At 38.2% G+C, this 16,491-nt stretch overlaps 2 protein-coding genes across 2 annotated transcripts in view; both read left to right on the forward strand.

Moving 5' to 3' along the window:
- The window catches only part of LOC139154299 (uncharacterized), a 1,065,525-nt gene that overhangs the window by 764,848 nt on the left and 284,186 nt on the right, over nucleotides 1–16,491 (forward strand). The window lies entirely within an intron of this gene.
- LOC139153193 (vomeronasal type-2 receptor 26-like) lies at nucleotides 1,302–12,108 on the forward strand. Its single transcript, XM_070726827.1, has 6 exons — nucleotides 1,302–1,378; nucleotides 2,538–2,829; nucleotides 3,205–4,068; nucleotides 4,396–4,623; nucleotides 6,084–6,210; nucleotides 11,210–12,108. Exons 1-6 carry the CDS (start codon nucleotides 1,302–1,304, stop codon nucleotides 12,106–12,108), a joined length of 2,487 nt encoding a protein of 828 aa, XP_070582928.1.

Raw genomic sequence — 16,491 nt, forward strand, 5'->3', positions numbered from 1 at the left:
CCAGTTGCCATGTTAGAAGATTAGAGATATTGAATCAAATCTTGTCCAATGTTTATTTATTTAGGTAGTTGCCTACTTGCTCACAGTGTCTCTAGTCATCTTACATGCAATAAAATACAATATAGAAAAAATAAAAATATATATCCTCCCTGATGACAACACATTGTCAAAATAAAACATTTTGTTGATCTTCATGCTGCTTGTTTACTTTGGCTGCCATAGAAATGAGGGGGGGAGATTGGGGTATTTGGGAGGAGGGAGGGAAGCAATGCTGGAAATGTCTCCATATGTGTCTGATTAGGGAGTTATGGAGGAAAGTTATCATCTACAATGTGGCTGCGTGGACATGTTCATAGCCAGCTCAAGGTCAATGGTTTCTTCACATCAGATGTGAAGGCTCTACCTGAAGATGTGGTCCACATGATATCTGAGGTGCCATGGGATTGGATGGCGAGCCCAGGTCTTTGAGTGGAGGGATTTGGGATTATTTTCTATTTGTAATTTTTGTGCCTTTTGCATCAGATATTCTTTTCAACTTGTTGGTATCAGTTCTTATCCAGTAAAAGTACTTTTCTCTACAATTATGGAGTCGGGTTTTTTCTTTCCTGGGTTTTGAATGGAGGCACATATGACATTAAGCTATATCTACTTTATCAGCCAACCTGGAGAAACTCTCTACTTTGGTGGCTGAGTAGAAATATGTCTAGTCAAGGTGGAGGACATATGAACTGGTTTCCCTACAAAATTAAATCTTTGTCCTGATTTATACAATTAGAGCAATTTTGTAGCTTCCAACTTCCCAATTCTATGTCTCCACTATTTTTGAAACAGATTAAGCGTCAGTCACTTGTTATGCCACTCCAAAGAAGGAAAGTTGTTGATCAGACATATTAAGAAAACATTGCCAAGCTCCCAATGGTTCCAGGGCAGTTATGTCCCTTATGAATAACTGCAATCATTCTGTTATTCTAGAAGTCCATAATATCAAACATTCTGCACAGAAGGTAATAGAAAGTGAGAAAGGATCTATATAAATATTTCAAGAGTCACACAGGGGAAAGAAATGGTAATGCTGAGTCTATGAGTTTCCTTTCCACAAAGTTTTCTTCCTTGTGCTTTATCTGCCAGAAGTTCTCTTTGAAGATAGACTTAGACATTTTCTCCATATACAGATAATGATAAAAATGATCCTCCTGGTGTTCCGGATGCACAAAGCAGTTACTCTGAGCTGTTCTGGAAATGATGCTTTTCCTATTCCACATGAATGGTATCAACCTGGTGACCTCGTCATCGGTGGGATGATGTCTCACTTGATTTACCATTTCTATCAAACTCTATTCAAACAACACCCTTTTATCAACCTTTATGATTCACCAATGTAAAGGTTTACCTTTGAATGATCTGACTTATACCCATATAGCAAAGAATGATTTATATGACTGTTTGTAGAGAAAATGTAGAGTTTTTCATGTAAATGTAAGAATTCTTTGTGTTTTAAAAATGGTGTGAGAAGAATGAACTTTCTTTGTGGGTTTTTTTTTCCATTAACAACATTCTCGTAAGTAAAGCACATTTGATTGCATGGGAATTGTCTAAAAGAAGAATGCTAAAAAAGAAATCAGCTCTGCAACATTTCACAACACAAAAATAAAGATATTTTTCCAAAAGGTAACTGGGCATTATTATTATTATTATTTTTAAAATCATTTTTCATCCAAGAAGCTTCTTGCTCTGTTTCAGTTTATATTTATTATCTCTGCTTTATTTCTAGAAGCTTCTTGGATGAGAAGTGAAATATTTTCATAGAGAAAAACTCCAAGAAAGTCCAGTTTCCATTTTTGGGACAACCACAACCTGGATCACTGAGAATCTCCAAAAACTTAGTTAAATCTATTGGCATTCTGTTTTACTGAACAGGTGAGGAATGATTGGATAGAGCAAGGGTGTTTTAGTATTTCTATCATAAGCAGTCATGGAATATTCCTTCAGAACAGAAAAGATTCAGATGAACAATAAGTATGGGTTTAGAGAGAATCTCAACCAGTGAAGGGCTACCAAAATTTTTACTACCACACTGTGGGCGTGGCCTCTGCAGGACACTCTGCATTTTCTTTCAACATCTTTCAGTGCAAATTGGGTGCTGTGGGGTATAGCTCCATTTTTGCTACTCCACTGCCCCCCCCCCCCGTCCAGGCAGTAACCCACTCCTGATCTCAACCTTAATCAGTCTTTCTAATTCAGTAAAGTTCCTAGAAACCTAAATCAACAAAGAAAACAAACCACTACTTTCTAGCTTAAACCAGATGCTGAAGTTAAAACTTCAGATATTAACATAGTACATCTTATGATGAGTAACTTTCAACAAAAATAATAAAGGTTTGTATGAAATATATTTGAGCTAATTACAAAATTATTTAATCAGAAACAGGTTTTTGCTGTAGTTAGTTACAAACAATACCACAAACAAAATAATTTGCAAAGTTACTTATGATGATGATGACTATTATGATGATGAGGTTTGCTTAATCTATTTTCAGTGTAATAACCAAATTCTACCAACACGTCCTTTCCTTGGTCTTTGCTGTGAAGAAGATCAATGAGGACCCCCAGACCTTACCTAACATCACTCTTGGATTCCACATCTATGACAGTTACCATAATCCAAGGATGACCTCTCGCACCAATCTAGACCTGCTTTTCAAATCCCAGGAGTTTGTCCCAAACTATAAATGTGATAGCCAGAAGAATCTGATGACTATCATTGGGGGATTAGGTTCTGATACATCAACTAATATAGCTGAAGTTGCAGGTTTCTACAAGATTCCACAGGTCAGTATAGAGGAGATGAGCAGAAAATTTGTGTACTTTGCTGTTACAGCATAATCAGATATTAGATTTAGATTTGTATTAGAGTTGAGGTATAATACTTATCTTATTTAAGGCGGCTACAATGCCAATCATAGAAGTGATTATATAGAGTAATTCCATTACAGAGGGAAGATTTGAATGTAGTGTACCCTGGTCGTGTTCAACCAAATGAACTATTAAAATGTGTTTGAAATAATTCATAAAAATTCCATTCTATATTAATATTTTAAAGGAAATGGAAGAATAAATTCTGGATACTTTTTACCGGAAAACTAGCTCCAGAAAGATCAGATTTGAACTTAAAGCTCAACATAATATTATTCTGCTTTATTTTAGCTGACATATGGTTCATTAGCCCAAGAGGAGTTTCAGACCAGGAAGCGATCTTCACTTTATTTCATGGTCCCAAAAGAGGAGCATCAATATGTTGGGATTATACAACTGCTTCATCATTTCAGGTGGACATGGATTGGGATTTTTACTCTGAATAACAGCAATGGAGAACGTTTCTTACAGAAAATGCAGCCCATACTTTCACAAAATGGAATCTGTTCATCGTTCGTACAAAGGCTTTCACAACTAATCGACATAGAACACTTTGCAAAAATTTATTACATAGTCTCAAGGATTTCCACTAATTTGAAGAATAGCAACACCACCACATTTCTTGTCCATGGAGAATCAGTTATAATTATGTTGCTCAGAGCGATCACACTTTTTGAAGATCCTGAAAATAAGCAAACTGCCTTATTTAGAAAAGTGTGGATCTTGACAGCACAGATTGATTTTGTGCTTTCTGGCTTTCAAATCAATTGGGATCTCCAGATGTACAATGGGGCTATTTCTTTCACTGTTCATTCAAGAGCAGTTGTAGATTTCAAGGAGTTTCTTCAGACCATCAAGCCTCATTCAGGTTGCAGAGATGGGTTTCTGCAAGACGTTTGGGAACAATCCTTTGATTGTTCATTCTCAAAATCAGTGGCACAAGATATGTCCAATAGGCAGTGCCTGGGAGAGAAGAAACTGGAGGATCTTCCTGGGACTCTGTTTGAAATGGAAATGATTGGCCAAAGCTACAGCATCTACAATGCTGTTTATGCTGTGGTTCATGCTTTGCAAGCACTATTCATATCGGGGTTCAATAAGAAAAAAACAACGATGGGTAAAAAAACTGATCTTCCACCTCTGCAGCCTTGGCAGGTATTCTCTCTGCACAGGACATATTGTATCTTTTATTTCAATGAGCAATATGATCTAGAATTACCATTTGAACCTATGGGAGAAAGTCTTAATATTCTCTGCTTATACAATCCAGTTGGGTATGAACATGAAGAAACTACTATCTTGATATGTAATACAGTTGTATAGGGAAACTGGCTTCCACATTGACTTTGCTTATCAGAAGGTGGCAAAGAGTCATTTTTCATGCCATATTAACTTTGAGTGGCCACTGAACAAATTGTTGTAAATGGAGGACTACCTGTATTATCCTTCCAACTCTCTTTTTTTTTACTCTCTGTCACATAGCTCCATCCATTTCTCCATGGCATTTCTTTTAACAATTCAGCTGGAGAAAAAGTTTCCCTGAATGAAAAAAGGGAAGTAATGGGTGGATTTGATATCATCAACTTCATCACATTTCCAAATCGATCTATTCAAAGAGTTCGAGTTGGAAGAATAAATCCAAGTTCACCAATAGGCAAAGAATTATTGATTAATGAAGATTTGATTGTCTGGCATCCAGCTTTTAATCAGGTATGGACTCATTTATGGACTATACATTGAGCTATTATACTTCCAGTTAGAGGCCTTGATCTCTAAAACCATATTGAGAAAAGCAGCTTTAGAAATCTAATGTCTATATTTGTAAGAAAAAATGGAATACTATGAACGAATATGGCCCAGAATCAAGCATTGGTCAAATTGTATAGCAGTATCAGCTGACAACGAGTCAGTCGAGGTGACTGGGGCTAAACATCTTTGTCCATCTGTCTGAGAGGAGTTTGACTTGGTGACCCCTGATGAAGTGGACAAGGCCATGGGAGTTGTGAGTTCCGCCACCTGTTTACTGGATCCGTGTTCCTCTTGGTTGGTTTCGGCCAGTCGAGGGGTGACATGAAGCTGGGTCCAGGAGATTGTCAACGCCTCCTTGGGGAGGGGGTCCTTCCCAGATCCCTACAAGGAAGCACTTGTGCGCCTCCTCCTCAAGAGGCCTTCCCTGGACCCAGCCGTGCTTAATAACTACTATCCAGTCTCCAACCTGCCCTTTATGGGGAAGGTTGATGAGAAGGTGGTGGTGCTCCAACTCCCAACGGTCCTTAGAAGAAGCCGATTATCTAGGTCCCAGCAGTCTGGATTCAGGCTCGGCTACAGCACAGAAACTGCTTTGGTCACGTTGATGGATGATCTCTGGCGGGCCCGGGACAAGGGCTTGTCCTCTGTCCTGGTGCTTCTTGACCTCTCAGCGGCTTTCGATACCTTCAACCATGGTATCTTTCTGTGCCGGCTGGAGGGGTTGGGAGTGGGAGGCACTGTTCTCCAGTGGTTCTCCTCCTACCTCTCCGGTCAGTTGCAGCCGGTGTTAGTGGGGTGTCAGAGCCACCCCGAGTCTTCGGAGAGGGGCGGCATACAAATCTAATAAATTGAATTGAATTGAATTGAAATTGACAAAATTATGTTACAATGTAAAACTCAGGTTTTCTATTTGGTTTTATTTGCTTGCTTGTTTGTTTATTTGACTTCTGTGACGCCCAATCCCAATGGGACTCAGGGCAGCTTACGACAATATAAATACCGTACAATAATAAAAAGTCAAATAATAAATATGTAAAAACAATAAAACCCACCATAAAATCTATAAAATATTCAGTCACACAGACATACCTAACACTTACAATTGTCACATATGGTTACAATTGTCTTTTAAATTAAGGATGTTGCCTTATTTCCATAATGTTGTAAATCTCTTCATGTGTAATATAAATCCAGTTAGGTAATATTCACTAGCTCTTTCGGAAGTAAAATATTCTTTCCCCAATAAAAAAGAATGATTAATAACTCACGAATGAAAGTGTCTTGGGATAATGTTGAATAACCTACTCTGAGTCAGTCACTGGTCCATCTTTAGCCCCAGTGACTGTCCCAGATTGGATCCTGCAGGTTAATAATTTTTTTAAAATCTCCTTTTCAAAAAATCTTTTTTTGTTTATCATCAGGTTCTTCCAATTTGTGTGTGCAATGACCATTGCTCCCCTGGTTACTGGAAGAAGGAGGCTGAAGGAAAACAATTCTGTTGCTATGACTGTGTTCCCTGTGCAGAAGAGAAGATTTCAAATGAAAAGGGTAAGTGAGACATTTCTATTTATTTATTTTATTCACTTATTTTGCCAAACGAGTACAAGATGTTTTCTTGCCTTTTATTGGCTCGCTTAGAAATGTGGCTGCGGAGTTGAGCAAGCAAAGAAGGGAACCACTAAAATTAATACTGGGTACTCCAACAAGAGGGATGAGTGAAACCGGAGCCCCAACAGGACTTAGGCCCAAGAAGAATATACGGAATGGGAAGTAGAAATGGTGAGGTACAGGCAGTAGAAATGGTGAGGAGTGGGAGGTGGAAAGAACAGTGAAAAGAGTGCTGGAAAGATTGGTGGAAAGAGGGAGAGAAGTTTTATTCCTTTATCTGGTGAGAAGATCAAAGTTTCCCCATGAAACCACAACCCAAGAGTGCTTTCCCCAAAACCTCCAACAAACAAATTCTAATTTTCACACAACCCTTCCCTGAGTGGACTTTGGGAACTGAGGGCAGTTTGGAGCCATTCTGGGAGACCTTAGGAGGAAGCTAACCAATAACATGGCTGAGGTATCAGCAATATGCTGATGATACCCATCTATATATCTCCACCCCATGTCACTCCCAGTGAAGCTGTGGATAAAATGTGCAAGTGCCTGGAGGCTGTGAAGGTCTGGAGGCTCAAAGCTAACCCTGATAAGACTGAGTGGCTGTGGATATTGCCTCCAAAGGATTATATCAACTGTCCATCATTGGTTCTGGTTGGGAAAAATACCCCCCTCAGTATGGATTCACAATCTGAGTGTACTCCTAGACTTTTAGCTGAGATTGGATCAACATCTGACAACTGTAGCTGGGGGGACCTTTGCATAGGTTCACCTAGTGCACCAATTGTGACCATCCATGGATCAGGAGCTCTTCTCACAGTCACTCATGCCCTTATCAACATACTCTACATGGTGCTATCTTTGAAGAGCATTCGGAGACTACAGCTGATCTAGAATGGAGCCATGTGAGCTGTTGTGGGTGCATCTAAGTACAGTCACATTATGCCAATTCTCCATGAGCTGCATTGCTCCCAATTGGTCTCTGGGCATAATTGAAGGAGCTGGTCATATATTTAAAGCCCTATATGGCTTATGGCCATACTATCTCCAAGATTGCCTTCTACTACATAGTTCCCAGTGACCAATGAGGTCCCATCAACTAAAGAATGATGGTTGGCAGGACTGTGGAGGAGAGCCTTCTCTGCGGTGGCTCTGATTCTCAGGAACTAGCTATGTTCTGTGATCTGGACTGCCCCTACCCTACTGGCCTTTCAGAAAGCTGTAAAAACCTGGCTTTTCCAGCAGGCCTAGGGCCATTGATTGGATGGCGTACCATTAAGATCTGGCCATAAATGACATGTATGGTTTTTCTTTACTATTGTTTTTAAATTGCTTTTTAGATGTCCTATTATTACACTGTATTTTTATTTTTTGGTTGTGAGCTACCCAGAGTCCCTAGGAAGATGGGAAGCATACAAATTGAATTAAATAAGTAAATAAGATAGTAGGTATGTTATAAACATAAACATTAGCAAAGTAGATAGAAATAAATTAGGCAATATGACAGTAGGACAGCAACAGTGGGCTTGAAAGGAATGGGGTGAGATCTACTATAGATAGTCTAAGATTTGGGGAGGAAACCCAAAGTCAAGCAGAGCATTCAAGGTATTGATCACTCTGTTGCTGAAGTTGTATTTTCTGCAGTCGAGTAAAACTAATGTGGTTTACATTAAGTTTGAATCGATTGTGTGCTAGCGTATTATTATGGTTGAAGCTAAGGAAATCACTGACAGGTAGCAAATTGTGCTAGATGATTTTATGAATTGCATTTATGTCAGATCGAAGGCAATGAAGTTCTAGGATATCTAAGCCCAAAATTTCAAGTCTGGTGGAATAAGGTATTCTGTTGTGAGCAGAGGAGTGGAGGACTCTTCTGAAATATTTTTGGACTCTTTCAATTGGTATTGATATTTGATATGCAGTCTGGGTTCCAGACAGGTGAGCTGTATTCAAGAATTGGTCTAGCAAATGTTTTTTATTCTCTGGTTAGTAGTGTAATATTTCCAGAGAAGAAGCTACACAATATTAGATTAATAACTCTTAGGGTTTTTTCAGCAATGTTTTTACAGTAGACTCTGGGACTAAGGTCATTAGATATGTCGCCTCCAAACTGATCTAAATGTAGTTCATAAAATCATATACCAAAATGTCCTTCTTGTTAATGGGTATGTCACCTTCAACCACAACACTACTGAGCACGTAATAGATTCAAACTAAATGTAAACCGCTCTAAAGTCAACTGCAGAAAATACAACTTCAGCAAGAGAGTGATCGATGCCTGAAATGTACTACCTGACTCTATGGTTTCTTTCCCAAATCCTAAAAACTTTAACTTAAATTGTCTACCGTTGACCTTTTCCCATTTCTAAAAGGTCTGCAAGGGGCATGCATAAATGTATCGTTGTGCCTACTGTCACATCCTATCATCATCTTTTATCGTTACTTTTTACTTATGTTATCTTTATACAAACTACTACTATCCTATACATGTTTGACAAATAAATAAATAAAAATAAAATAAATAAATATGAGTACTCCAAGGTCCTTGACAGAGAGAGAATCATCTATAAGGTCGTGTCCTCCAAGCTTTTATTTTTGTGTTCTGATTGTTTTGGCTAATGTATAAGAAAGAGCATTTATTGGTTGAGAATTGAAGTTGCCATTTGTCTGACCATTCTGATACATGGTCAAGGTCTTTTTGAAGAGTAACAGGATTGTCAGTGGTATTAAATAATTGGACATCATTAGCAAAGAGAAAGCAGTTGCTTGTTATATGATCACAGAGATTGTTTATGTAAAGTATGAATAGTGTTGGTCTTAGAATGCTGCCTTGAGAAACACCACTTTTGACAGGTGCAGGATTTGATAGAACACGCCCTATTTTAACCACTTGTTAAAACAAGACAAGAATGCAGTTATCTAAACATGGAAGGGACCCAAGATGTCATAGGATTTTAATTTCCAAAGTAGTTTGTCATATACTATTTAATCAAAGGCTTTACAAAAGTCTATGTAAATTGTATTTAAGGTCAATTCGCAGATGATGGTTTCTTGAAGATTGAGAATATGTCTAACTTGGGTATTTTTAAGGTTTAGTGATTTTTTTTTAATAGAAGATGACAACTCCCCCTCCTCTATGGGTTTTACAATCAGACCGGTAAACATGATAGTCTCTTAGTGTGATAATGGAGTTGGGGAGGAATGCATTTAGCCATGTTTCGTAGACAAACATTTACTCATTAATTAATTAATTAATTAATTAATTAATTAATTAATTAATTAATTCATTCATTCATTCATTCATTCATTCATTCATTCATTCATTCATTCATTCATTCATTTATTATGCTGCCCTTCTCCTTAGACTCAGGGTGGCTTACAACATGTTAGCAACAGCACTTTTTAACAGAGCCAGCATATTGCTCCCACAATCCAGGTCCTCATTTTACCCACCTTGAGCTGGTAATGAGATTTGAACCGCTGACCTTCAGATCTACAGTCAGCTTCAGTGGCCTGCAGTACAGCACTCTACCTGCTGCGCCACCCTGTCTCTGTTATATTATATAAATATTATATAAATATAATGTTGAAATTAGCAGTTTTTAGTAAGAGTTTTTAGTAAGAGTAGGAGTTTGGGTATTTTGTTTATGATGCTTCTTGCATTCATTAGTTTGTATTTAAGATTAGCAGTAGTTGATATTTAGGAAGTAAGAGACATGCATACCTTGATTAATGTGGTGTTGGTTTTTGTTAAAGATGGATTTGATATTGTGATGAGGGGTTGAATGTTGAAAGGTGGATTGTGGGTCTTAGTTTTGAAGCAGAGCATGGTAGACAATGTACAGGTTGGTATGTCCTTGGTCTTGATGTTTTTTTGAATTCTGTCTGGAATTTGTGGAATGGATTGATTGTAGAATGGATAAATCAGGCCTTGAGTGAAGATTTTTGAGGTTGGAGTCATTTCTGTTAATAGAATTCAGAGTATGGATGAATTTGAATTTGCTGAGTTCATCTTTGCAAATGACTTTACAGAATTGTGGGGCCATCGAACCATCTCTATACTTAAACTCAGGGCCATCTCTGGAAACCTCAGTGATATCTTCAGCATGAATTTTTGAGGCAATGATGTTGCAAACCATTGCAATATCAGGTTCATCAATGACATCAGGCCTAAATAGAATAGTGCCATTATATTTTTGTTTGCATTCAAGGATGTCTTTGATGAGCATGGTTCAATGGCTTAATGATGCTGGAGATATTTGCTTCAGCGGTTTGAGTCTTAGCACTGCATGGTGCTAAGTTTCCATCCCTCGTGACAGTTTATGCCCACCTACCAGGTCAAAGGTATGTTATATGCAAGCAGATAAATGGGTAGCACTATGGTGGGAAGACAAGCTGACACTTCATTTGGGCTGCTGGCATGCCACTTCCCAATTGCTATGCCCATTTCTGAGGCAGCTTTGGTGGAGGGACTGGACCCAATAAAATGCTGCAGGAAAGCCATTCAAATTTCCATTCTTGTGCAGAGGTAGCTCACTTTCTATGGTGCATTTTGGAAGCATACGAGTGTGACCCAAATGACCAGGAGTCTCGGGCAGCCAAACTAATAGTTATTTTTTAGCATTATAGTCTTGGCTAATGTAACAACATCATACACTAAATAAATAAGAAAATTTAAGCAAACTGTAATACACTATCTTAGCATGAACATAACTAATCATCTTGTTTTCTTCAACATTAGCAGTTAGTCATCTGTTGTTGTCCTTCCAACTCTGTTATGCCAATCCTAAATTTTCTATTTGAGAAAAAACTGAATTTCTATAGGAACATGATCCATCTGTTAAGCAGTGGAAAGAATTAAAGGAAATAACAATTGTCAATGTGTTCATAAAGTAATTTGAATAATATGGAATGCTTAGATGACATTCATTTATTTTCATTCCAGACATGGATGACTGTTTTGAATGTTCAGAAGATCATTATCCGAATGAAGAAAAGAAAGGATGTATTATGAAAATGCTTGCCTTTCTACATTTTGGAGGAACCTTAGGAATTGGTTTAACCTCAGCAGCTCTCTGTTTCTTCTTCTTGACATCTTGGATACTTGGAATTTTTATTAAGCACAGGGATACTCCCCTTGTCAAAGCCAACAACCGGTCCCTCACCTACACTTTACTTGTCTCTCTTCTGTTCTGTTTTCTCTCCTCTTTGCTCTTTCTCAGCCAACCTGACAAAATGACTTGCCTTCTCCGGCAACCAACTTTTGGCATCACTTTCTCAGTGGCCATTTCTACTGTACTGGCCAAAACCATCACTGTAGTTATGGCTTTCATGGCCACTAAACCAGGGTCTCAGATGAGGAAGTGGGTGGGGAAAAGATTGGCTTTTTATATTGTCCTTTCCTGCTCTCTTTTCCAGCTATGTATTTGTATTCTTTGGTTGTCAACATCTTCCCCATTCCCTGAATTGGACATGCACTCAGAGCTCCAAGAAATGATTTTACAGTGCAATGAGTGGTCAACTCTCTTCTTCTACTATGTCCTGGGCTACATGGGTATCTTGGCTATTGCCAGCTTTACTGTGGCTTTCCTTGCCCGTAAATTACCCGACAGCTTTAATGAAGCCAAGTTCATCACTTTCAGCATGTTGGCGTTTTGCAGCGTTTGGATCTCCTTCTTTCCAGCCTATCTGAGCACAAAAGGAAAAGCCATGGTAGCTGTGGAGGTCTTCTCCATCTTGGCCTCCAGTGCTGCATTACTAGGATGCATATTTTTGCCAAAATGCTACATCATTATTTTGCGTCCTGAGCTAAACCACCGAGAACAACTTATAAAGAGAATGTAGTACATCATGTGTTCTTTCTGGCCATGGAAATGTTTAACAAAAAAGTGTAGTCAGCCTGCTAGCTACAGGAAATTATAGATGTCATTGTTTCTATCAAACAAGATTTTATATACCAGTATTGGAATTATTATTAAAATTCATTGCCGTTTATTTTAAAAAAGAAAAGAGCAACCAGAATGATAAGGGGACTGGAAACCAAGACAGACGAAGAGAGGTTGCTGAAACTAGGCATGGATAGTCTAGCAAAACAGAGGGCTAGAGACATGATAGCAATATAAAGATATTTGAGGGGTTGCCACAGAGAGGAGGGGTTCACACTATTTTTCAGAGCACCAGAGGGCCAGACCAGGAGCAAAAACTGACCAAGGAGAGATTCAACCTGGAAATAAGAAAGAACTTTCTGACAGTGAGAACTATCAACCAGTAGAATGGCCTGCTAGCAGAGATTGTGAATGCCCCATCACTTGACACATTCAAAAGGAAATTGGACTGCCATCTGGCTGAGGTGGTGTAGGGCTTCTTTCTACCCTAATAATAAATAAAAATAAATAAAGTGCACATATTGCTATATTTTCCAGATTCTCCAAGATAGTTTAACTGAACCCTTTTTTCTTTTGAATTTATCAAGCTAACAAGATTGTGAAATTTCTTTATAGTTTTGGGAGATTTGAGATTTTGATTTTAAGGATGCCTAAAGGCTTGTAGCTTCCAATTCACATTTCATAAACTACTGTATAAATATGGGGGGAGGGGGGCTAATAAATATTTTATAGATGTGTATCATAGGGGATCCATTTTGAAATGATTGCTCTTCTTTGGAATGTAAATGTTAGAAAGACTATGAATATTTAATGTTTGTTTGTTTGTTCATTCATTCATTCGTTTGTTCATTCATTCGTTCGTTCGTTCATTCATTCATTCATTTATTTATTCATTTATTGTTAGAGTTGAAAGGGACCATGCAGGTCATCAGGTCCAACACCCTGCCTGAGCAGGAAATCCTATAGCACCCCAGCCAAATGGTAGTCCAATCTTCTCTTGAAAGTGTCCAGAGTTGGGGAGTTCCACAGGTAGGCTGTTCCACTGGTTGATTGCTCTGAACGTCAGGAAGTTCTTCCCTATTTCCAGGTTGAATCTCTCTTGGGCAGCTTCCAGCCATTGTTCCTCATTTAACAGTGTGCTTTAAAAAAAACCATGAAGGGTCATAGCCATTCACTCTCCATCCACCAATGTATTTCTACTATACCATTTTATCCAATTTGTCTTCCTCTCTCTCTCTATGAGAAAACAAAGCTGGATTCATTTTTAGGGAAATTTTACGTCTTTCAATAAGTGTGACATTCCAAGGGTCCTGAAGCCTGAATTAAAATTGAATTAATTGCATTTAAATCCTGATATTATATATTAGTACAATAAAATAGAATTCATCGACTATGTTTAATTAATTAATTAATTAATTAATTAATTAATTAATTAATTAATTAATTAATTAATTAATTAATTAATTAATTAATTAATTAATTAATTAATTAATTAATTAATTAATTAATTAATTAATTAATTAATTAATTAATTAATTAATTAATTAATTAATTAATTAATTAATTAATTAATTAATTAATTAATTAATTAATTAATTAATTAATTAATTGTAGGCCACCCTTCTCCAAGTGGACTCAGGGTAGCTTACAGGTTTAGCCTGTGCAAGAAATTCTCCTTGCACAAGTTCACTTGGTTCTTTTTTAGCCAATAAAAGATTAATTAAAGAGATGAAAAATTCAATTTATAATCAATTTAAGGAACCCTTTGCATATTTTTGGGAAACCACTAAATATTAAGCTTAAATAGTTTCCTTGAAGAAAGAAAATTAAAGCAGGTTTATTATATGTCTGTTTTATCATATACAAATGCATTGAATAAAAACCTGGCAATTTCTGCTCCAACTACAATACCACACTCATTGCAAGGGGTGCCCTTTGTCTGAATCCACATAGGTAAACAATTGGAAAGTGAAAGTGGACAGATGTCAAATGATCCCATGAGAAATATCCAGATAAACCCAAGAGTCCCCTGGGGGAGGGAGGGGTGGTTAAGCTGATTAACCCCTTGTGTTCTCTCTCCACTGCAGGATACATTTTTCTTTCTTGAGGGGAGGCCGCCCTGTCAAGCCACTGCAGAAGTTGGTGATAAATTAACAGTTTCCTACACTATCTGTAGAAGACCTGATAATTGTGGGAACTTGGGAGGGATGAATGTTAGGAGGGAACAGATGCAGCTACAAAACATTTTTTTTTAATGGTTCAAGGACAGGTCCACCCATCGGAGCAGAAGTGAAGAAAAAACTGACCATGCTGGTGCAATCTATATGAACAACGTGACAAGTTTGTAAGTGGGGACAAGGGATGTGAAGTTTCAGCTGAGTGAGAAACTCAGATCCAGGTTTCCCTCTGTAGTGACCAGCATGGCTCCAGAAATAAATTGGAACTCTGACGAATGCTCTGACCTGGATTTTGATTTAGTTCAGATGTTATCTGGAACCTTGAAATACATTGAAATTCTAGAAAGAGTTGCTGAGAAGAGCAACAAAGATGTTTAGGGGACTAAGGCTAAAATATATAAAGAACAGTGGCTGGAACTGGATGTCTCATCTGATGAAAAGAAAAACTAGTGAGTGACATGACAGCAGTGTTCAGATATCTCAGGGGTTCTTTCTCATAAAATAGAGGAGGTCTACCTTTTCTCCAAAGCATTGTAATATTTTTATAAATAATCCAAGGCAGAGAAGATATCTAACACACATCTCTCCTTCTATAATAATATATGATATATGATATTTATATGCTGTATGATAGATATCATATGACAAGATATTATATGATATTTATGATAGTAGTATACAGATATCTCAGGGGCTGCCACAAAGAAGAGGGAGGGATCACCTATTTTCTGCAGCAGCTGAAGGAACATCAAGGAGCAATGGATGGAAACTAATCAAAAGAAGAAGCAACCTCGAACTAAGGGGAAACTTCCTAACATTTAAAACAATTAACCAGTGGAATAAATTGCCTCCAGAAGTTCTGAATGCTCTAACATTGGAAGTTATTAAGAAGAGATTGAACAGCTGTTTGTCTACAATAGTTTAAGGCCTTGATGCTGACCCTATGGCATGCATGGCACAAGCAGTACATGGAGCCATATCTGAGGGCGTGCAAGGTGTTGCTATATGTCAGCTCCAGGGCACATGTGTGCACTGATCAGCTGATTGTTGGACTTCTGAATCATAGGGGATGTCATTTTTGTCTTCCCCAGGCTTCAGGAAAGCCTCTGGAGCCTATGGATGCTGAAGAAAGAACCCAACGGGCCTACCAGAAGTTCAGAAGTGGAGTCTGTTTGGGCCATTGGACCATTTTTCATTCTTCCCAAGCTTTGGGAGGCTTTCCTGAAGCCTGGGGAGGGCAGAAAATGGCCCAACTGTCCAACTGGAAGTTCAGAAATGTTATGCCATTTTTCATCCTCTCCAGGCTCCAGGAAAGCCTATTGATGGGGGAAAACATATCCAAGAGGTGTACCAGAAGTTCAGAAATGAACGTCTGATTGGCTGTTAGATCGTTTTTCACCATCTCTAGACTTCAGGAGGTTTTCCTGAAGTCTGGGGAAGGTGAAAACTATCTCCCTCCCTCCCTCCTGAAGGCTCAAATTGGTTGGAATCTGTTTTTTGCCATCCATAGAGACTTCAGTGAACACTGTGCACGTTTGTGGGGGAGAGGCAGCATGGTGCAAATCCTATCTTCCCAGTATGTAGTTGCCACGGCTATGGCGACCGAGGTCGTTTCACTTACTGCTGGTCAAGGTTGCAGCTCTACCTGTCGCGGGGCATGCCAGCCCCAAAAACGACAGGAGACAAAGACCCCTTTTTCACACGCTGATCTGACTGGATGTCTGATTTATTCCTTCTGTAGTCAAGTATAAACTCCTTGGTCTTATTGACATTGAGGACCAAATTATTATTAATTATTAGTAATTAATTAATTATTTCCACACCCTGAAAGCAACCGGTCCACCTGATCTTAATAGGCAGAGTCATCTCCCTCTCCCAGAGATGAGTCACACCACTGTTTTATTTACAGGTTGATGTAATGTGGTTGTGTTTAGTTTAAAGATTGAATAGGCTATTCAGTCTTCACAGTTGCCTTAAAACAATCAATTAAAAGGTTTCTTTTCAGTATAGCTTCTGGAAAATATGAATAATGTGATAACAGTAGAGAGGAATTGTTTCAAATGAATACCCCAATGACATTTATATCAGGGGTAGGTTCTAACTTTGCCAGTTTTCTTCCTCCTGTTTTCTTCCTCCTATACTGCATGGTTGCATCACTCATGCAT

Source organism: Erythrolamprus reginae, chromosome Z (assembly GCF_031021105.1).
Source record: "Erythrolamprus reginae isolate rEryReg1 chromosome Z, rEryReg1.hap1, whole genome shotgun sequence".
NCBI classification, from domain to species: domain Eukaryota; kingdom Metazoa; phylum Chordata; class Lepidosauria; order Squamata; family Dipsadidae; genus Erythrolamprus; species Erythrolamprus reginae.

Coding starts and splice junctions, on each gene's coding strand:
- LOC139153193 (XM_070726827.1), top strand. CDS start 1,302: ATGTCTCACTTGATTTACCATTTCTATCAAACTCTATTCAAACAACAC. Junction 2,830..3,204: donor GTTTCTACAAGATTCCACAG/GTCAGTATAGAG, acceptor GCTTTATTTTAG/CTGACATATGGTTCATTAGC. Junction 4,069..4,395: donor CACCTCTGCAGCCTTGGCAG/GTATTCTCTCTG, acceptor TCTGTCACATAG/CTCCATCCATTTCTCCATGG.